This window comes from Colletotrichum higginsianum, chromosome 4, assembly GCF_001672515.1.
Source record: "Colletotrichum higginsianum IMI 349063 chromosome 4, whole genome shotgun sequence".
In the NCBI taxonomy this organism is placed as follows: domain Eukaryota; kingdom Fungi; phylum Ascomycota; class Sordariomycetes; order Glomerellales; family Glomerellaceae; genus Colletotrichum; species Colletotrichum higginsianum.
This window is the reverse complement of record NC_030957.1, coordinates 4,124,912-4,145,750: the sequence shown is the minus strand read 5'-3', so window position 1 is coordinate 4,145,750 and position 20,839 is coordinate 4,124,912. Positions and strand designations below refer to the sequence as shown.

The 20,839-nt window shown below is 57.0% G+C and overlaps 8 protein-coding genes across 8 annotated transcripts; 4 read left to right on the top strand and 4 right to left on the bottom strand.

Moving 5' to 3' along the window:
* Positions 1–391: 391 nt before the first annotated feature.
* On the bottom strand, positions 392–1,760 carry CH63R_06549 (Beta-lactamase; the record flags this gene model as incomplete). The annotated part of the gene is made up of 3 exons (XM_018301524.1): positions 392–840; positions 885–1,176; positions 1,236–1,760. 3 exons carry the CDS (start codon positions 1,758–1,760, stop codon positions 392–394), a joined length of 1,266 nt encoding a protein of 421 aa, XP_018159374.1.
* A 1,143-nt stretch (positions 1,761–2,903) lies between these two features.
* Positions 2,904–5,009, top strand: CH63R_06548 (HK97 family phage prohead protease; the record flags this gene model as incomplete). Its single annotated transcript, XM_018301523.1, has 4 exons — positions 2,904–3,329; positions 3,415–3,555; positions 3,627–4,364; positions 4,524–5,009. The coding sequence occupies 4 exons, from the start codon at positions 2,904–2,906 to the stop codon at positions 5,007–5,009; spliced, it is 1,791 nt and encodes a 596-aa protein (XP_018159373.1).
* A 233-nt stretch (positions 5,010–5,242) lies between these two features.
* CH63R_06547 (uncharacterized protein) lies at positions 5,243–7,314 on the bottom strand (the record flags this gene model as incomplete). Its single annotated transcript, XM_018301522.1, has 2 exons — positions 5,243–6,960; positions 7,011–7,314. The coding sequence occupies 2 exons, from the start codon at positions 7,312–7,314 to the stop codon at positions 5,243–5,245; spliced, it is 2,022 nt and encodes a 673-aa protein (XP_018159372.1).
* An 822-nt stretch (positions 7,315–8,136) lies between these two features.
* Positions 8,137–10,633, top strand: CH63R_06546 (Carboxylic ester hydrolase; the record flags this gene model as incomplete). Its single annotated transcript, XM_018301521.1, has 4 exons — positions 8,137–8,767; positions 8,872–9,007; positions 9,058–9,720; positions 9,868–10,633. 4 exons carry the CDS (start codon positions 8,137–8,139, stop codon positions 10,631–10,633), a joined length of 2,196 nt encoding a protein of 731 aa, XP_018159371.1.
* Positions 10,634–11,509: 876 nt separating this feature from the next.
* On the bottom strand, positions 11,510–13,623 carry CH63R_06545 (Oligopeptide transporter; the record flags this gene model as incomplete). The annotated part of the gene is made up of 7 exons (XM_018301520.1): positions 11,510–12,173; positions 12,248–12,434; positions 12,498–12,637; positions 12,707–12,786; positions 12,845–13,034; positions 13,120–13,300; positions 13,416–13,623. The coding sequence occupies 7 exons, from the start codon at positions 13,621–13,623 to the stop codon at positions 11,510–11,512; spliced, it is 1,650 nt and encodes a 549-aa protein (XP_018159370.1).
* A 697-nt stretch (positions 13,624–14,320) lies between these two features.
* Positions 14,321–15,199, top strand: CH63R_06544 (Methyltransferase-family protein; the record flags this gene model as incomplete). Its single annotated transcript, XM_018301519.1, has 1 exon — positions 14,321–15,199. One exon carries the CDS (start codon positions 14,321–14,323, stop codon positions 15,197–15,199), a length of 879 nt encoding a protein of 292 aa, XP_018159369.1.
* A 439-nt stretch (positions 15,200–15,638) lies between these two features.
* On the top strand, positions 15,639–18,065 carry CH63R_06543 (Ferric-chelate reductase; the record flags this gene model as incomplete). The annotated part of the gene is made up of 1 exon (XM_018301518.1): positions 15,639–18,065. One exon carries the CDS (start codon positions 15,639–15,641, stop codon positions 18,063–18,065), a length of 2,427 nt encoding a protein of 808 aa, XP_018159368.1.
* A 185-nt stretch (positions 18,066–18,250) lies between these two features.
* On the bottom strand, positions 18,251–20,438 carry CH63R_06542 (ATP-grasp superfamily protein; the record flags this gene model as incomplete). Its single annotated transcript, XM_018301517.1, has 3 exons — positions 18,251–18,269; positions 18,424–20,278; positions 20,351–20,438. The coding sequence occupies 3 exons, from the start codon at positions 20,436–20,438 to the stop codon at positions 18,251–18,253; spliced, it is 1,962 nt and encodes a 653-aa protein (XP_018159367.1).
* Positions 20,439–20,839: the final 401 nt, after the last annotated feature.

Genomic DNA, 20,839 nt, shown 5'->3' with positions numbered 1-20,839 from the left:
TGGAAGAAGCGGGGTGCATACGGCTTCGTCCAGTCTGATCCTTTTCAACGTGTGAGGGCTTTAAAGAGTTGAACCAGTGCGGAGTCCTCTCGTCCGGCTGGGAGCCGTCAAATTGGATGCTGCTGAAGTACCGCGAAGCTTGTGCGGTGCCAACATCGGATGTGGACGTTTTTGTCTGTGTTTACAACTTAAATCTCAGTCTGGGAAGAGCGCATTATGATCTAGTAAACCCTTTACATAGCTAAGATGTATAATTGCCAAACAAGAGCTTTCAATTTGTGTCAACTTTTGTCGACACTCTGAAGTCAATGGGTGTCGAGAGAACCGTGTTGAAGGAGTTGAACGATACACTAGAAAGAGCAACTACCCGAGACAATATAACTAGACGCAATCAAGCCTTACTCGAGATTCCGAGCCCCTTGTAGACGGCCGTCTCGACCTGGGACCACAACCCCATCACCGCCGGATCGCCAAAGGGCAGGATCTGAGAGCACACGATGCCGGCCACGCCGTTCTCTCGATCGCACCACCAGAACAGGTTCGGCAGCCCCGTCCACCATGCCGTGCCGTCTGACCGCCCCGTCGTCCCGCCGGTGATCATGAACGTCAGCCCCCACCCCTGCGGCGTGCCCTCCGGGACCGAGTAGAGCTCCGGGACCGCCGTGGCCAGCTCCGGCTTGGCGTCCTGGACGCCCTGTTTGGCGAAGTCTGGGAGCTGGGGGATCTGGTTCCTGAACATCTCGTCCACCGTCTCCTTTTTCAAGAGTTGCGCCTTCGTGACCGGGCAGGTCCCGTCGTTGAGGAAGACTGCGAGTATACCTGCCAACGTCTCCGTCTCAGCTCGACGTCGTTAAATGTGCTCGAGGGGGGCGGCAGATGCTTACGACTGTATTCTTGCGGCTTGGCAAAGATGCCGGCGCCGCCGCTGTTGAAACACCCGCGGACCTCTTCTTCCGACTGGACGACGAGTGGCCGGTGAAGGAGGTGGTCTCTGGTAACTAGCTTGCCGTCAGGCCTTTTGTGGTGCATATAAGCGAGCTGTGCCTTCATCGAAGGTGTCGGGATCATGTTGACATTCCGGAGCCCTAGTGGCTGGCAGATGTTGGCCTGGATGTACTCGTTGAGGCTGGTGTTGGTGACACGCTCAAGAGCGATGCCAGCCCAGTCGATACCGACCTGGTTGGTTCTTGGTCAGAAACGCTTCCGTCTACGCAGCTTGAGGAGCTTCGACTTACGCCATACTCCCAGCCTTCCCCTGGTTGGAACAAGAGCGGCTGCATCATGTCCCGTATGCTCCCCGAGAACTCGTCAATGCCGGCTGGGAGACTCCAATCGCGTAGTCTCTCGTTGAAGAATGTGTATCCGAACCCGGCGGTATGCGTCAGCAGCATGCGCAGCGTTATCCCCCGCTTCTTGTCCACGAGCTTCCCTTGGGCGTCGAGCACCTTGATCTCGGCCAGCTCGGGGCACAGCTTCTCCAGGTGAGCCGAGTCGTCCAGCCTGAGAGCGCCCTTCTCCACCAACTGCATGCACGCGATGCCGACGACCATCTTGGTGCACGAGGCCATCCAGTACACGTTTTCCAGAGTCATTGGCTCGTTGGACGATATGCCTCTTTGTCCTGCGGAGTGGGCGAACTGCTCGGCGCCGGTGCGGTCGACGACGACCACGGTCGTTCCGGGGATCTTTTGGGGGTCTGAGGTCACGGCATTTTCTACTATAGTTTTGATCTCGTCGACAGCTTGTGATGATAGAGGCATAGTTGGAGATGTGGCTCGGCGCTCTGAAGCTCCGCTTCAAACTCGGTAGGACGTGATGGACAGGTGTATGGGACGAATACTGAAGCCGGTCTGATCGGGGGGGGGAGAGAGAGAGAGATAATTCGAATGCAGCGCGAGTGCGAGAGGTCTGAGGAGACACCCTGGATGTTATGGCAGCTATGCGGGTTCGGCCAAGTTCTTTGGTTTCTGTCGGCTGCAGTTGGCTCCGTTCAACCCGAGAAGTGACAAGGACTGTACACGAGAACGAGACAAACCTCGGGAGCCGGTGGGAACCTCAAGAAGAATGCCCACACACATTGTCGGCACCAAGATGCTTGCCGGGACAGGTGGGCAAGCTACTGTGGAATTACGACGGACGGAACCCCGGGGCCAGGAACACGCTCTGTGTCCGACAACCCATGAACAAGGGAGAAACCCCTCCTCGGCCCCCTCCACACCCATGATGCGAAAGTTTGTTTTCCCCCTCAAAAGTCGTGAAAGCGTCGGCAACTGCGGATCCGCACCAGCGTATGCCGCTCCCCCGCATCGACACGGCTGTTCTCCGCATCCATGGATCCATGTGACACCCCTCCACAACCCACTCGGATGCGGATCCGCAGGAGCTGTTTCCCTGCTCTGAAGTGCGACTCGAGTGACCAAGCTGGCGTTGTCTGAGCGTGGCATTCCATGAGTCTCACGACAGCATCTCGTTCTTCGAATTTTGGGAACGCATAGATGACGCCGCCGCGTTGCAGCGAGGCGGGCGTGGCTTCGTCGGTGAACCCTCGAACGCGGTTTGCATAACCGCATTTGCGGAGAGTGCAACTGCGGCTCACACTCCCTTGCGGTTCAGCTCCTCGTCGATGTGTCCGCATGGCGAAAGGATCGTCGGGAGTTGTCGTGTACCGTCGGGGAGCCGGTGCGTCATGTCTGTCGTCTGACCGTCTGATGTCGGGAAAGCATCATCTTTTACGAAACGAGAGAGCCCCGGAGTCTGATATGCGGTGAGAATTATAAGACTGTCAAAATCCTTCTGGCTTTCTTGAGTCTCTTTGGACAAGACAGCAACGGTACACATCTCGCGTGTCCTGCTGCTAGCATTTGCCTCTTGCTGAACGGAACACTCCAAAAGATACCATAACCATGGCCACACCTGCACAGAAAAAGAAGTTCGCGACCGAGCTGACGGACTATGCGTCGAGGCGTCAGACCACCGGCCCCTATGCGGACAACCTCGACGTCGACGTCCTCATCGTCGGTGGCGGATTTGGCAAGTCTTCTCCCCCAACCATCAAGACTTGGGGCACGCAACATGAGACTAACAACATCATCCCAGGTGGTGTCTTCATGCTCAAGACCCTCCGGGAGATGGGTCTACGGGCCGTCATCTACGAAGCCGGAACGTCCTTCGGGGGCACCTGGCGGTGGAACCGATACCCCGGCGCGCGCGTCGACTCCGAGGTCCCCGAGTACGAGTTCTCGTGGCCCGAGGTCTTTAAAGACTGGACGTGGTCCACCAACTACCCCAACTTCCAGGAGCTCCGGGCGTACTTTGACCACGTTGACAGGGTGGGTTCAGACGTCCTCGACTTCATTGCAATGGAGTGAGGAGGATTCTTATGTCTTTGGACGTTACTGACATCGTGCCGTACAGGTGCTGAACCTATCGAAAGACTGCTCCTTTGAGACAGTCGTCGTCGGTGCTCAGTTCCAGCCCGCCGAAGGAAAATGGCACATCAAAACTGCCGACGGCCGCTTGGCCAAGAGCAAGTACTTCATCGTCGCTGCTGGCTTTGTAAGTACACACCCCAGACATCACTCTTGTGGTCGGTGTCTCGAGATACTGACTTGGGCGTGTGTAAACAGGCTTCTAAGCGATACATCCCGAACTGGCCCGGCGTCGAAAAGTTCCGGGGCGTCGTCCACCACTCCTCCTTCTGGCCCGAAGAAGACGTCGACGTAAACGGTAAGCGATGCGCCGTCATCGGCACCGGGGCTTCGGGCGTCCAGATCGCGCAGGAATGGGGCCAGGCCGTCGGCGAACGCGGCGAGCTGAAGGTCTTCCAGCGGACGCCGAACCTGGCCGTGCCCATGGGAAAGCGGCCCCTGACGCCCCAGGAGCAGGACGCCGGCAAGACGTGGTACCCGAGCCTGTTTGATCTCCGCGAGAAGTGCTTCGGCGGCTTCCTCTACAGCATGGCGGAGCGGAACACGTTCGACGACTCCCCCGCGGACCGCGAGGCCTTTTACCGCGCGCTCTGGGACTACGGCGGGTTCCGGTACTGGCTCGGAAACTACCGGGACATGCTCTTCGACGCCGATGCCAACAGGGAGGCCTACAGCTTCTGGTCGCGCAACGTCCGGGCGCGGATCGGGGACCCGAGGAAGCGGGAGATCCTGGCCCCGACGGTCGACAAGATGCCGCACTTCTTCGGCGTCAAGCGGCCCTGCCTGGAGCAGAACTACTACGAGCAGTTCAACAAGTCCAACGTGGACGTGATCGATATCAGCAAGAACGGCATCGCCAGCTTTACCGAGACTGGCATCAAGCTGGAGGATGGAACTCACTACGAGTTCGACGTGGTTGCGATTGCCACTGGATTTGTAAGCCATGTCCTTGTCTTTTCTGTCTCTCAACTGTCGACAACGTGTTTCCTCGGGCCCGAAGAGGACATCTTCCGTTGAATCATGGCCATCTTCCCGGCTTATACCCATGCAACGTTGCACACCTTCCTCGTCAGCTAACCCGCGAGTTTCCTCTAGGACATCACCACCGGCGGCATGACGAACATGGGCCTGAAGAGCATCCACAACACCAACCTCCAGGACGAGTGGAAGGCCGCGGCCAACACGTACCTCGGCACGACGGTGGGCGGCTACCCCAACATGTTCCACATGTACGGGCCCCACGGGCCGACGCTGCTCAGCAACGGGCCCTCGACGGTCGAGGTGCAGGGCCGGTGGATCGCCGACTGCATTCGCAAGATGGAGCGGGAGCGCGTGCGGTGGATCGACCCGACGGCGGAGGCGACGCGGGCGTGGAAGCAGCGGATCAACGCCCTCAGCGACGCGTCCCTGTTCCCGACGACGCGGTCGACGTACATGGGCGGGTCGATGCCGGGCAAGGCGTTCGAGCAGGTCAACTTCGCGGGGGGGATCCCGCAGTATGCGAGGGAGATCCGCGAGAAGCTGGACGGCTGGGTCGGGTTCGATGTCGTAAGGGATACTCGTGATGTGAGCAGGCTCTGAGGCGGTGGATCCATGCATGACGGACAGTTTTTGGGTATTGAGAATCTATAAGGACCTTTTCTCGGCAGTTGAGCTTCAGCTTCGTATCATTTCTTTCATGTCCACAGTCCGCAAAAGGCTTTTCTTCAGATGGTGAAGAAACGAAAGAAATACAAAAAACATAAAACACCAGGTAGGCCAACGTCGGTCCCGCGGCCTCTACAAACATTCGACATTTCTCATCAACCCATGTCTTAGCTATAGAGTCGGTTCTTCTCCAGCGGCCTGCAAAGCTGGTCGTTCTTTTCATCATCCACTGGGGCTACAGCGCTCACTGCAATGTAACCACAGCTGCCTTCAGGCTGGACATCCACAAAATGGATTCGCAAGTCCTTCAAAGACCTTGCTCGTTCTGCACCGTCCAGTGACGAGCCACCCAAGACTGGGACAAATCGATTGTCTCGGGTAAGAGAGCTTGCGAAGCCTAAGATATCCGGACCTCGAACCAAAAATCGTAGAATAAAGCCCCCAACAGCAAGAACTTGCAAAATTAAGGTCGTCACAATAAGAAGCACCGCCCAAAGCATGTCAACGTGATACACTCTTTCGGTTTTGCTGACCCTTGCTAAAGTCCGGTTAGTAAAAGGATTGTCGGGGTCTGGAACAGGCGTGTCGGCGAAGGTTGCTTTGGTGATGTTGTACGGATCTATCCCAGCCTGCCACATTGTGTTGAAAGCGTTTGTGAGTCTGTAGGAGAACATATCCAAGTCGACTCCTGTCCAAGATCGAAGGCTGTGTTCGTTGAAGGCGTCTTCGTCGTTGGCAATGTAATTCTCTGTTGCTGATGCACACCAGGGGGACGGGTATACTGACGTCAGATTTGGCCAAATTTGTAAAGCTTCGGAGACAGATCCGGCGTATTGGGCGGCGCCTATATCTATCGTTCCTGTCCTGTGTATTTGACGTTGTGCCAGCGGCTCGCATCCTGCAGCTGTGCAACTCATACTGGTCTCGAGGTGAACAGTATCCATGCTGCAATTGAAAACAGAATAGTCCGACACGCCCTGTATGCTTGCGTAAAGCAAATAAGGAGGTTCGGCGCGCGGCCATGCTAAAAAAGCCTTGAAGCTTTCTGCTCCATATGCGGGTAAAACGTCATCTAAATTGACCATGGAATAGTTCGAGTACTTTCTTTGCCACAACTTGATGCTTCGGGCAACTTCCGGGGAATCGACTCTAGTCATGAGGCAGTCGAAATCGATGTATGCCGACGAGATGTTGAATTCGTACTGCGCCGTTTCATCCGCAAAATCGAGGCCTTGGAGTTGGATCCCAATCAGGGATGCGTAGTCTGCCTCTCCAGTTGCAAGATCGTTTCCATCGATTTCGACCCAAGTGTTGGTTTCGACACTTTCTCCTCGTTTATGTTGCCATTGGGGAATTTTAGGACGTCCCCAGATGTCCATGAAAGCCCTCTGTTGCGATTTCGACGAGAGAAGACAAGAGGAATAGAGCGCTGACACAACGCCCAAGGCCGGCCAAAGATCATCACTGTCGTGATATAGAGACATTTGATGAGCTCTGTTTTTGTATTGGATCTCCTGATCCATGGCTTTGACTTTCATCGAGCCTATTCGAACGAGTCTTGACGAGCTTTGGCCACCAAGAGGTGACATTGCCCAGGTCGAAAGAATCAAAGTACCGAGGAGAAGTTGGGCGCGGACAACGATTAGTCGTTCGAGTGCGCTAGCAAAGCTCTGACTGCCAAACATCTGCTCGAGCGAGGACACGCTCACGCCTTGAGGCCTCTCAAGGTGCCAGCGGGCAGCATTCTTATAGAAGCGGGCTGCAACCATGGCGAACAGAATCGGATAGATAGTCGGACCGAGTCGGCTTACCTCGACAATCCTGTCGCCGTACTTTGACGTTGCCACGGGGCTCTTGTCGAGCTGGATTGCCTCGCTAGCGAGTGCTGCGTGGAAATTTAGTTTACTACTTCTTCAAGTGATGACAGACGCATACCTATGAAGAACAAGGGCAAGACGGTCAAGATAATCTCCCATGTCCATGAAAAAAGCTTCAGTGCCCAGTGCTCTTGGGAGAGGGGTCCGGGGTTGAGATTGATGAGCCGCAGGGGCTTTTGAGCTCCTTCAACTGCCGGTAAATCGTAAACTGACGGCGCGTGGGTGCCTGGAGGGCAATCGAAGTCAGAGTTGCTGTCGGGCTCGTTTTCCAAGTGTGTGTTTCCCGAGGGTGAAACCTGTCCTGGGTCTTGTGAATCATTCCCACCAAGGCTCACTGGTTGATACTGTGTATTGGAATTCATGATTTAACAATTACGCATCGTTGAAACTCATGGTGGTAAGGCATCGCAGGTAAAGTCATGAGAAAGAGTTCAGTCCAAGCGGTATGAAGCATGTCTAGGACTTAAATAGTTCGCCGGTGCAAGTGGTCCGTTATTGGTCCAAGAACTGCGCATCAGCTCAGCTGACACACTGCTAGTATCCAGCCTGATGTGCGCAACTCCAATAATCTGTTGTGCCCAACAGTGTGACGGTGTGATGATGAAGTCGCACAAGAAAACATGACTGCATATTTCAGATCCGTTGCACGACGCCCGCCCGAGGCCCCAGGACAAGCAGCCCTCCCTGTGAAGTGAGTGCAGCGAATTCTAATTGGCACACACATCTGGTCTGAAGGGTTTCTAGCAGTCTTTGGCTGGGTCAGCTGAATGCCTCAGCAATGCAGGTATTTTGGTTGCGTTGTGGCTTGGGTTCTGTCCCAGTCACCACTTCCACAAGTCTGCCTTGCGCGGATTCCATTGGAGGCTGCGTCATGTCGTGGCACTCTCACTCGTGGGCCAAGATCGCCAGTTCTGCCTGCCTCGCCGTGTCTCATTCAGTCGCACCTAGAGAGGAATCAAGTTTCTATTTATACCAGATATAACAGTGGCTGTAAGACAAGGCGACTGAGACGACGCAGCGCTGCACATTGAAGGCGACATAGATATCTGTACTACGTAACTACTAGCTAGGAATGAGTTGGTTCCACATGTCAGCGACCGGTTTTCTTTATCATCGGACGGTAGTCCGGTTATGTCTGCGGGTTCATGGCTAGTAGTGCAGCGGTTGACCAATCCTTCGCCCACATGACCAAACACGTCCCAACTGCTCAAGCAAAAACAGACAACATGAACATACGTTCCTACAGCCCTGATAAATTAACTGCAACTGGCATCGACGAATCATCGCTCCTTATCCATCAGGATGGCTACCTTGAACCTTCTTGGCGCCCATCGAGGAGCGTAAGTGGCACAGCAGGAGAGGTAGTTGACAATGATCACACTACGATTGCACCTTCTGATATATCAACTCCCCCAAGACGACATTCAAGCAGTTCCGCCATCGAGTCGACAAAATACATGGGTCTTCGATCTGACGTCGATCCGACAGACAATGATACTCCAGGAGAAAGAATTGCGCTCACCTCTTTCGACAATGAGTCGAACACCGCATTCATCACGGAGTCACGGCCCTTGAAGGAAACCATCACTTCGCAAGATGTAACGGACAAAGCCAACGAAACAATATGGGACGCATGGTGGCTGGAGACGTTGAGCAGCCTGCTTGCGCTTGGTTGCATCATCGCCATCGTCGTCATTCTATCTCTCCACCAAGGAAAACCTCTGCCGGACTGGCCTGCGCTGATATCAGTCAATTCCTTAACTGCTATCTTCACAGCCGTGTTCAAGGCTTCACTCATCCTGCCAATTGCTGAAGGTATGGGGCATCTGCGATGCGTCCCTCCACTCCTCCATTGGTCTCTGCCTGGTCTGGGTTTACATCTCTGCGATTGCGTGATTGATGAACTTTTTACCTTCTAGGTCTTGGCCAGTTGAAATGGAATTGGTTCCATCGCCCGCAGAAACTTGCCGATGTCGCCCTGTTTGACAATGCTAGCCGTGGGCCATGGGGGTCGCTGCTCCTAATTATCAAGCAGATACCACGTCCGCATAAGTCGTAAGCGGCCTTGCCCCAGCTTTCCTACACTTGAGTTAATATATTGTCAGGTACCTGGCTGGATTTGGCTCTCTTATTACTATTGCTGCATTGGCTATCGATCCTGTGTCCCAAGCCATGATTGAGCATAGAGAATGCCATTTGACCAGGGAGCCAGGCGTTGTTGAGGTCGCAGAAGTTCCAAGGACGAACAACTATACAGCCAGCGATGTATACGTCTTCGATCACTTCAAAACTCAGTTGGACCTTTCGCCCACGATGGAGGTGGCTCTCCACAAGGGCCTTTGGGACCCCGAAGAAACTGAGACCATGATCCAATTCCAATGCCCCACCGGCGATTGCACATTCACAAAAGGAAACGACAGCTTCTTCTTTTCGTCTTTGGCCATGTGTCACTCATGTAAAGACATCACGAACGATGTTGTCTTGGAACATGATCCAGATGGCCATCGTGCTTGGCATCTGAATGTCTCCCAGGAGCAACGCTGGCCATTCTCAGGACCCCAGGTCTGCTCCGCTCTTCGCAATAAGCCAAAGCTTTCGGTCACATCGACACCAGGCAACGTTTACCGTCACGGTCAGGAACCATTCCTCAGTTTCGACGTCTTAATGATCACATTGCCTGCGTGTAAGGAGAATGCCTCCTCGTGCTACTACAAGGATCACACCGTTTCTATGCTAAAGCCAGTTGCTGTTCGATGCAGCTTGGATCCGTGCGTAAAACAATACCGGGGCCAAGTGGTAAAGGGAATATATCGAGAGACAGAGGATGCGTCGAGTCAGTTTTTGAAGACCTACGCTTACAAAAGAGGATCGTATAGGCCAATAGGTACCGCCTGGACCCTTGTAACCAACTCCAGCCTCATTAACGGCGAGGAAAGACAGTGCTTTGCAACGGCAGATTGGGCGCCGCAGTCAGTTCGAGTTGACTCTACTTACGGTAGTCTATACAAGGTGGGAGATCCACCTGAGGACTCTAACCTCGTTTGGAAGTCCTACCCACGAGAATGTGTTTGGGCAGTAGGTTCCTCTAGCAGCCTGTCAATCGACGATGCCCTCAAAGACCTTTTCAACAACAACATCAGCACTACAGACCTGGAGCATGTTTCGAACGTGACTGGTCCAACATGGCTGAAGAAGGTATATGCAGAAGGTCCCGGCAATCTATCTACAGTAGAGAGCATGATTCAGGGCTTGACAAAATCGATGACGGCAGCTATTCGCAACGACCCCGGCGGTCCCGTTCCACCAGACCGGCTGGCGCTGGACGAGTCTCAACGCAGCCTCAGAAAAGTTCGCGGCAGTGTTAGTAGTACGCAAACGTGTGTATTTGTACACTGGGGCTGGATCGCATACCCCGCCGCACTTCTCGTCTTGCAGTGGACATTCTCGATTTTGATGCTGGTCACTCAATGGCCAGACAACGGCGGCAAGACGCGCACTCGCTCGACGTGGAAGTCATCGCCACTGGCTCTTTTATTCCACGGACTCGACGAGGGTTTGCGCAGGAGCCATGGCAATTTGAGAACACTTAAGGATATGGATGCAGCGGCTAAGAAGCTCAATGTGCAGCTGGCACCGGTTGATGGCTCAAAAGACAAAGGCTGGCTGCTGTGTGAAAGTTAGGCGCAGTCTGAGGGGCACACAAGCGGAGAACCACATCGAGGATTTGCCTTCGTCTGTTTCTTTAGAGTGTAATGTCGTTCGTTAGTATCATCAGATAGTGGCAAACTTAGAATGTGCCAAAATGGTTGTTGACATGGACGAGTCCAGGAGAATCTCACAGTGCCACAACTATGACCGTTGTAACTTATCGACCGCCAGAAAATGTCCCTCAAAACAGAAGATTCTGACACCTCGCAAAATTTGTTAGAACCAGTGTTTGGTGACCGGGATAGATGAGACAACATTGAAGAATAGGTAGACAGCCACAATGTCTCCTTCCCCAGGGCGGCAATGGGCTCTCACACAGAGACGAAGCTGTATCCTCAACCACCTCATTTCAAAAATCCCCCTCGTAAACGCAGAGATTAGCAGGTACATACACCCATGGGCAGACCATAAAACAAATTGTGTGATTCATCTCGCTTTTGAAGCACAGAAACACACGGAAAGAGCAAGCACGCAAGGAAGTCTACAGATTATCTTGGTTATATCTACTGTTAAATCAGTTGTTCTACGTAGTATCTACGAAATCCAAAACTAGCTGATTTCGTAGTGGTACAAGAACTAAGTTGTTTAACTAATGTAGACTAGACATTCTCGTTATTCTATTAAAGTGATTCAGGACTCATGTACCTGATTTACATATTGTTGAGCATTCACTAGATTATAGCTCATAATACAGAGGTTATAAAGCATGACTCCCTACACTTGCACCTCTTCCAGTCATAAGAACATAATAATATAAGATAAGAGGCTCTCTATAGTATTGCTACACTCTGCCCAGCTACTACTATATCATTGTCAAGGTGCTTTTGACTCTTCTGTCCTCAGAGCATCTCAATTTGCCCGGTCTAGGTTATTCAACTCACGATCCAGCCGGTCATACTTGCGGAACTTCCACCAGAAGAGGGCCGAACAAAGGCCCATGACGCCCGCGATGGCGGCATACACGATGACGAGATGGGGATCCCGCGACACGGGGCTGAGGGCCATGGCCATCAGGGATCCCATGCAGGCGCTCAGCTGGACCATGGCCTGGACTATGCTCTTCATGTCCTTGTGGGCCTTGGAGTACGCGTACTCGCTCGCCGTGACGAGACCAAAGATCTCGGCAACGGCCAGGGCGACGTAGACGGGCAGCTGGGCCCAGACGTTGACCTCGTTGGGCAGGCGTCCGCCGTCCGAGGCGGGACAGGCGCGGGGCGCGTCGTAGCAAGGCGCGGCGGAGTAGATGATCTTCTGGAGGCCGGCGGCGTAGGCCATGCCGGCGCCGCAGATGAGGAAGGCCAGGGCGATGCGGGCCATGGGGCCGAAGGAGATGCGGTGCTTGGCGAGGAAGTTGTACAGGGCCTGGATGACGGGGCCGAAGACCACGCAGGCCACGCCGGCCATGGCCTGGAGCATGTCGTTCGGCACGCCGTGGAGCTGCATCTGGCCAGCCTGCGAGATGAGGTTGTTGAACATTTGCGTGATTGCCAGATAGAAGAAGGCGAAGCAGAAGCTGGGAGAGTGTCAGTTTGAAGGGGCAACAGCAATAGGCAGGCCGGAAGGGGGAGAAAGGCTGTTGGAACGGACATGACACGGCACGCCAGGAGGCTGCGCCTCAACTCGTCGACGAACTTGTCGCCCCATGGGACCTGGGCGCCACAGGCCTCCATCTGATATGACTGCTTCGCATGGTCGAGGTTGAAGCCGTTTCGTGCTGCCATGGTCATGACCCTGATGGCTTGTGGGAGGCTGTTTCCGCCTGGTCGGATCTTGACTAATAGATTTTCTTCGTGTTAGTGGTATCATTCTCTGCTGGTTATACGCGTGGAACACATACCCAGACGCGATTTGAACAGCAAGAGAAGACTCGCAGCAAGCACCAGGGAGATGGCTGCCATGAGATAGGCCGCCCAAAAATCAAACTCCATTTCCAGGAATGTGGCGGGCACGGAGGAGAGGGAGGCGATGTTTGTGAACCTGGAGTAGTAGGTTTTCAGGTCATCAAGAGCAGATTCTATGTTTCATAACTCAGCAACGCTTACTTACCAGTAAAAGGCATTGTAGAGGAACTGCAGCGTTCTCGTGCCGTCGACCACGGCAAGGGTCCCGTTTCTCTGTCGTACGAGCTGGGGGGTTTTCTGCGTGTACTGATCACCTGATGTATAAAACAAAAAACAGTCAGACAAGCCGCTGCCATTCCAGACTTTTCTGATGCAGGTTCTCACCGATGAACGGGGAGACGGTTGCTTTGGTTGCACCCACGCCCAGGCCTACCAGGACCATGGCGACGATCAAGCCTGGTAGGCCTGCGCCGCTATCAAGGGAAGAGGGCAGGGCCGTCGCAAACATGACGAGCGACCCGCAAAGGGAGAGTCTGTGTCGGTTATCGTCAATAAATCAGGAAATCCCTACTCGAACCAACCAGGGCAGCATGAAGAGAATTGACCATAATTACATACGCAAGCCCCAGCAAGAGAGTATTATAGCGCCCAAGATATACGTCGGAGACCACTGCGAAGCCACTCGGCATCAGGAAGAGAAAGATGAAGAAGCCATTGGATATAGCCGTGGCGGTAGCTTGGCCAAGTCCGAGAGCTCCTGGTACTGCATGAGAGCCTCGTTCATTTTGCATGTAATTCTCTAAGACGTTCAGCCAGCCAGTCAGTCAGTCAGTCAGTCAGTCGGGTCTGTGGTGGTAATCCGCCGGCGGTTGGGACGACAGAGGAAATGATAAATAAAACAAAAAAACACTCACGCCAGATGGAGACGAAACAGTAGTAGCTGAACCTTTCGGATGCACCGATCAGAGCGGCCGCCCATGCTGCGGGTGGGAGTTTGTCAACAAGATGCGGGAGGTTCTCTACCTCGTCGTCCGTTGCATCCCGGGGGACCGAGTCAACGGCGACGACCACCTGTGCCTCGTCAGGTGGTGGTGATGGGGTCTGCTTTTCGACAATGCCCATGCTAGCAAATAATAATGGAATCCCTCAAAAACAAAATGTGATTCTCGCACGCATCAATAGACCGAACGGGCCAAGGCCTTCTTTTCTTCCCCGTCAGAGGATACGATGATACTGATACTGCATAGACGATCCAACTTGGGCCATCCGATTCGAATGGGCTTTAAGCCAGACCGGCCTAGTCTCACAGTGGGAGTCAGACTGTCTGAGCATGCAAGAAGAGAGTGCCAAGACGGAAGCGCATGCCAAGAGGGAGCCAAGACGACGCCATGCAGATGGATAGATGCCAAGCTGGCCAGGGTATGTAAGAAACGTTCTCAAAAATGCTCACGGAACGGCCAGAAGCAGAAGGACGGTGTGTGTCGAAAAAGGAGGGAGGAGGCGAGGCGAGGCGAGGCGAGGCGAGGGTGAGGGAAGCAAAGTAAAGGAAAGGAGGCCAAATCATGGCAAAGCAGAGAAGAGCAGAGCAGAGCAGAGCGGCTATCGCGTCCAAGTCGAATTGTTGATTCCTCCCCCCCTCTCTCACTCTCTCCATCTTGATTCCCTTTGCTTGACCTGACTGGTCGAATGGATGAAAACAGAGAAGGGGGTACGGATACTTATTAGACGGATAGACTAGATCCAGTCAGTGGGAACAATAGACAGACAGCCAGAACATGATATGAGATGAGATGAGATAGGACAGCACAGCATGACAGCAATGGCGCCCCCCAACGACACCACCCAGTCCAAGTACCACATCGGCTTCAAGCAGGGAACCATCAACCTGTTCGAGCTGCGCAATGTCTCGACCTGTCTGCAGTACCTGATGCCGACTCTCTGGTCGCTGCCGCCCACCTTCTCCCTGCTGGACGTCGGCTGCGGCCCAGGAAGCATCACGCTGGACCTCGCAAGACACTTCCCCCAGGCCACCATCATCGGCGTCGACCAGAGCGCCGAGGTGACGGAACGCAACCGGGCCAGTGCCGGGGCCCTCACCCCTCAGGGCGCCCGCCGCCCCCTCGTCGACTTTCGCCACGGCGACGTGCTCAAGCCAGAGACCTTTCTCACCCCGGCCGAGATGGAGGCCGGGTTCGACGTCGTCCACGAGCACACGACGCTCATCTGCATCCCCGACAACGCCCCCGTGCTCAGGCAGATGCGGCTGCTGGCGAAGCCCAGGGGCGGCATCGTCGCCTGCCGCGACGGCGACACCCAGTCGCAGGTGCTGTGGCCGCCGTGTCCCGAGAACGCCGAGCTGCAGGAGCGCATCTACAGGATGAACGGGCTCGAGACGCAGACCGGCCGCCAGCTGATTCACAAGGCCCTGGCCGCCGGCTTCCGCAGGGACCAGATCACCGCCTCGGCCAGCGTCCTGTCCAACATCACGCCCGAGGAGAGGCAAGCCTACGCCGGGTCCATGCTGGACATCCTCGCCGACGAGACCTCGGAGTACCGCCGGGCCGCCGCCAGGTTCGGGTACACGCCGGAGCAGGTGGACGTGCTCCGCGCCAACATGCAGCGGTTCATTGACGCTGAGGACGCCTGGAGGCTCTTGATATGCACAGAGATTATCTGCCGGCTGGACGAGGATGAGTGAGCAGTGAGGCTGAGGAGCCTTAGGCACCGCGGTCAACACAGACGAGAACGCCCAGACAAGGCCCAGGCTGGGGGGGGGGGGAGGGGTGCGGGCGGGAAACTTGCTCTCGGTGGCGTTGGCCATGCCAATATTCCATTGCTATCTGTGTGTGTGTGTGTGTGTGTGCCTCACCCTCGTTGGTCCACATCATTCCACTACCTATCACCTCCATGTCACATGAATAACAAGGCTCTTTGTTGGTTGGGCATAGAATATTAAAGATGCTGGCACACTCTTCCTGAAAACCTGCAATTCCATTCATTCTCATTGCTCCGTATCTCTCTTCCTCCTCCTCCTCCTCCTCTGGCACCACCAACACCAGCACTACCGGCACCCACCGGCACACCCCCATCCATAGAGAGAGAGAGAGAGAGAGAGAGAGAGAGGGAGAAAGAGAAACATGGCACCGGCATCCCGTCTGCTCGCGACTGGCCTCGCCGTCGCCCTGTATGGCATCGGCGCCCAGGCTGACGGCACCGGCCTCATCGGCTGGGGCAAGACGCTCTACGACCCAACCTGCTCCTTCGCCTGCCGGAACGTCGTCAGGAAGCAGTCCCTCGCCTGCACGCCCGTCGACTCGACCGCGAACCACGGCACTGCCCACAACCCCGTCTCGACACCGCCCGGCTGCTTCGTCAAGGACCGCGTCTTCCTCCTCACCATGGCCCTCTGCATCGACACGTACTGCCCGCTGAGCGAGAACCCACCCATGGCCAAGCTCGAGGACTACTGGGCGTCCCACCTGGGCACTGGAACGCTGGGCAATTACAAATATGTTCCGGTCATGACATACCACGAGGCCCTGGCCGCCGCCCGGGAGGAAGAGGCCATGGCCGCCCAACACACCAACACCACTTCCTCCTCCGGGTCCGGGTCCGGGTCCGGCCAAGAGCACAGCACCCACGGAAGAGGGCTGCCCGCTGCACGACTCACAGCCCGTCACGATCACGGCACCGCCATGGACTCCGGGGGCATGGCCGTTTTCAACGTGTCCAGCCCGCTGCCCAAGGCGGCCGGCGGCTCCAAGCCGCTCAACACCACCAGCTTCGTCGGCCCGACCGAATGGCAGCTGCAGTGGAACTACATGCACGACTTCGAGGTGAACGAGGCCGGCCACTCGACCGTGACCATCGTCATCGCCATCGTCGCCGTGTTCCTCCCCGTCGCCCTCTCGCTGCTCCGCTTCGTCCCGGGCTTCACAACGACCTACGCCTGGACGTACTGGCAGACCCTGCTGATCCACCCGGCCGTGTTCGGCCGGCGTCACCGCGAGCCCGTCGCCGGCGTCGGCAACGTCCCGACGCGCGGCCAGGCCCTGTACATCCTCGTCATCAGCTTCCTCAACATCATCCTGTGGCTCGGCCCGTACACCGTCCACCAGCCGCAGGCCAGCTTCACCTCGCTCAAGATGCAGAGCATCAGCATCATCGGCAACCGCGCCGGCGTCATGGCCATGGGCAACACCGTCGCCCTGTTCCTCTTCGCCGCCCGCAACAGCGTCCTGCTCCACGTCACGGACTGGAGCTACAGCACCTACCTGCTCCTCCACCGCTGGCTGGCCTACTGGGCCGTCTTCCACACCGTCGTCCACTCCTTCATGCTGCTGGCCAACTACATCCTCAAGGGCTCCTACGAGGCCGAGCTGGCCCGCGAGTACTGGGTCTGGGGCATCGTCGGCACCGTCGCCGTCAGCGCCATCCCCCTCTTCTCGCTGCTGTGGGTGCGCCGGCGCTTCTACGAGTTCTTCCTCGCCTCGCACATCGTCCTGTCGCTGCTCTTCATCGTCGGCTACTACTACCACATCTGGTACGTCTACGGCTACAACTGGGGCTACGAGATCTGGATCTTCGTCGCCGGCGGCATCTGGGGCGCCGACCGCCTCTTCCGCCTCGTCCGCACCTTCTGGCAGGGCCTCCAATGGGCCACCATCACCGCGGTCGACGACGTCGATGGCGAGTACATCCGCATCGAGGTCGACGGCAAGCGCCTCGACAGCGGCGTGGTCTATCTCGGCTTCCCGACCCTCACCTGGCGCTTCTGGGAGACCCATCCCTTCTCCGTGGCCTATGCCGAACCGGCGGCGGCGGCGGCGGTGGGCGGCATCAGCACCAGGCCCGGGGCTCACCAGCCAGGAGAAGAAGCCCTTTCTTCGACCAACCCGGACAAGACAACAACATCAACAACAAACAACACAACGCCCTCGGCCGCCGAAGCGGACCCCGAAAAGTCCACGAGCGTGTTCCAGAGATCAGGCGGCAGCAGCAGCAGCAGCAGCAGCAGCGCCGCACCAAGGGACTCCGACGCCACAGTCTTCTACTCCCGCACCCGCGGCGGTATCACCGGCGTCCTCGCCGCCAAGGCATCCCCTTCTGCCCGGGTCCGCGTCCTCCTCGAGGGCCCCTACCACCACTCGGGCCACGTCTCCCCCCAACTCGCCCACTGCACCGACATGCTCTGCATCGCCGGCGGCGTGGGCATCACCGCCTGCCTCCCGTTCGTGCGTCACGGCCCGCCGGCGGCGGCGGCGGCGGGGGGGGGGAGCACCAAGCTCTTCTGGTCCAGCCGGCACCAGGGCCTCGTCACGGCTCTCGCGCCCGCCATCGACGGCCTCCCGGGTAGCGTGCAGGTCGAGACCGTCGTGGGAGAGAGGCTGAAGCTGGAGGCGATCATCACCAGGGAGATGGTTGCGGGGCCGGGCCCGTTGGCCATCGTCGTCTGCGGGCCGCCGGGCATGGCGGATGAAGTGCGCAGCAAGGTTGTCGAGGCGGCGCGGGCGGATGTGAGAAGCAGGCCGTACGTCCTGGTGGACGAGGCGTTTTCGTGGTAGTATCGTTGTTTACTACACAGTATAGTCTGTCTATATTTAATAGCTCCTACTCGTGGAGGATATCCCTCATTGTTCTTAATCTAATGATAACAGAAACACCATGCTTTCGAATACTAATCCATGCTTGCGAAGCGACTGGTGCAACATTCGAATTAATAAATACATGGGGGGCTGAACCGAGTTTCCTAGTGAACAACAGCCTGGCTATAATATGACGCGTCATGATTTTCATCATTGTTATTGAGTATCTATCTACTCATCCATCAGTTTGTAATCGAACCGCTTCCTCACCTCCCGGTCCAGCTTCAAACACTGCCCCCTCCCCTCCCTGCTTGCGACGATGATATACCCGACGCACCAAAGCTCGCTCGAGTCCGGGCCCTGCACCGTGTCGCCCCTCTCCTTGACCGTCTGGTAGTGCACGACGTGGCGCGCGAGATCCGGGTTCGCCTCGAGGAAGTCCCGCACCGCGTCGTCCGACCCCATGATGCCCGGCCGGGTAGGGGCCAGCACCGAGATGCCCAGCACGTACTGGGGTTTTCCCTGCAGAAAGGGCCGGGAGAGGGCCCTCACGCGGGCGTCCTCCTCCGGCCCGAGGCTCAGGAGAAGCCGCACGGCGTAGTAGTCGACGCCGTGGGCGAGCAGGGCCGCCACGCAGTTGATGTAGCCCGGCGGGCGCGCGTTGACCTCGTGCAAGAAACAGGACGGGGCGGCGGCGGCGGCGGCAGCGGTAGCGTCTTCCCGGACGTGTAAGTCGAGAATCCCGTCGTCGGCGGGGTCGACGGCATAGTAGGCTCGCGACCCGCGGACCCTGGCCTCGCAGTGGAACACGCCGGACTGAAACCCGAGCCGGGCGATGGTCTTGGCCAGGGAGTCCCGCATCATGACCTTCTCCCCGTCCGGCAGCGCCGACGGCACGTCCATGAGGGTCTCCATGAAGTTGGCAGCCTTCGTCGCCTCCGTCCCCGGCAGGTCGGCAGAGCAGGGGAAGTCGTCCGTGACGTCGCAGAAGAGCACCTCGCCGTCCAGCACGATGAAGTTGGCGTCCACCTCGGGCCCGTCCACGTACGGCTCGATCACCACGCTCGTGCTCCTCGCCGCCGACGCCGCGTGTCTCTCCGACGCCCGAAGCACAGCGGCCCGCAGCTCCCCCTCGTTGCGCGCCTTCACCACGCAGTCGCTGTTCCAGCCAGTGCAAGGCTTGACGATCAGCGGGTAGCTCAACGCGTGACCCCCTCCCTTCTCTGCCAGGACCGCATCGAGATCCGCCGCGGAGTGCAGAACGAAACCGTCCTCCTGCCCAGACGCAGCAGACTCCATCTCCCTCGAGGCGCCTTTGTTCCCCGCCCTGGAATACGCCGCCGAGCTGGAGGTGGGCAGTCCCAGGATCTCACACGCCCGCGCGACGAGCGGCAGCCTCACGTCGCTGATGCACACGACCCCGTGGACGGGGTGCGGGTACGCCCGCACGGCATCCACGACGCGCTGGGTGAGACTCTCGTCGCCCGCGATGCTGATGGGGATGAAGGCCTCGCGGTAGTGCGCGTGCGGGCCGCTGTCGTCCTCGAGCCAGTGGCCGGGCTCGTCGAGGACGACGAGCGTGATGCCGAGGGCGCGGGCGGCCTTGTAAAACTGCTGGCTTGCTTCGATGTTGGCGCGGCCCTGGACCCAGAAGACGCGTTTCCGGGCGAGGGGCTGCGGCGGCACGCTCCACGGGGCGGAGAGGCGTTTGTTGAACTCGTCGTCCAGACGGGCGCGGAGGGCTTGAGCGGTGTCTTCCGGGGTGTTGGCGCAGGCGACGACGCCACCGACGGCGGCGTGGAGGAGGGAGAGGAAGTCGTCCCTTGTCTTGACGCGGGTTGCCTGGTCTGGGGTCGTCGCGATCACGGGGGACAAAGGGTCGAGGAAGCCCACGATCAGGGGAGTATCCTCGCAGCCGTGAAGGCGGTAGGAGAGAAAATCCGACCTGATGACGGTGCCGGCCTCTCCCGAGAAGGCCAGCCTGAGGATGGCGGCATGGCGGGGGTCTTGGTTGATGAAGCTTTCCAGCAAGGAAGTGGCGGCGTTGTTGGCATCATCCAGATGGATGACCAGAGGGCTTTCCACGGATGACGCCTGTTGGGGAGAGACGCGCTCCAAGTCCAGATACCAGTGGCGCTGCCCAGCCTCTATGGTACCAGGTAGGATGGTTGTCCGGGAGGCTTGCAGGGTGACTATGCTCTCACTTGTCAGTCTAACACAACAGCAACAAGACTCCCGAGCCGGGAGCAGGACATGTCACTTACCGTGCTCCTCGCCAGTCTTGACCACAATGTTCCAACTGAGGCTGGCGATCATGGTGTCTGTGTGACCCATTGCGGTTGGCAACAACATCAAAGTCAACAACAACAAAGTCAAGAGGGTGGCGAGAGGATTGTTGACGATGGCGCAAAGTGAGTTGAGCAGGTTTGCCGTGTGAGTGAAGTGTGGTTCCTTGCACTTGTCCAGCGGCCCAGCCAGTAGTACATCCTCATAAGCCGGGGTTATTCTTCAGTCAGTCACCTCGCACCCTCTCGGGAACTCATATGATTCCTCCAGCCCTTACTATGTAAGGTAGTAGTAGTAGGCCTCGGCGCGTACGTTCGGTATCAAAAGGTCCCCCGTCCTGCGGCTAGCTTCATGCAGCGTCCTGCAGCTCCCTGCATATCCATCCACCTCAGGTCATTGAGCAAGTTATTACGCAGGTTCAGCGCGCCCAGAATGGACCCCCGGAGCTCCCAAGAAGTGCTTGGCCT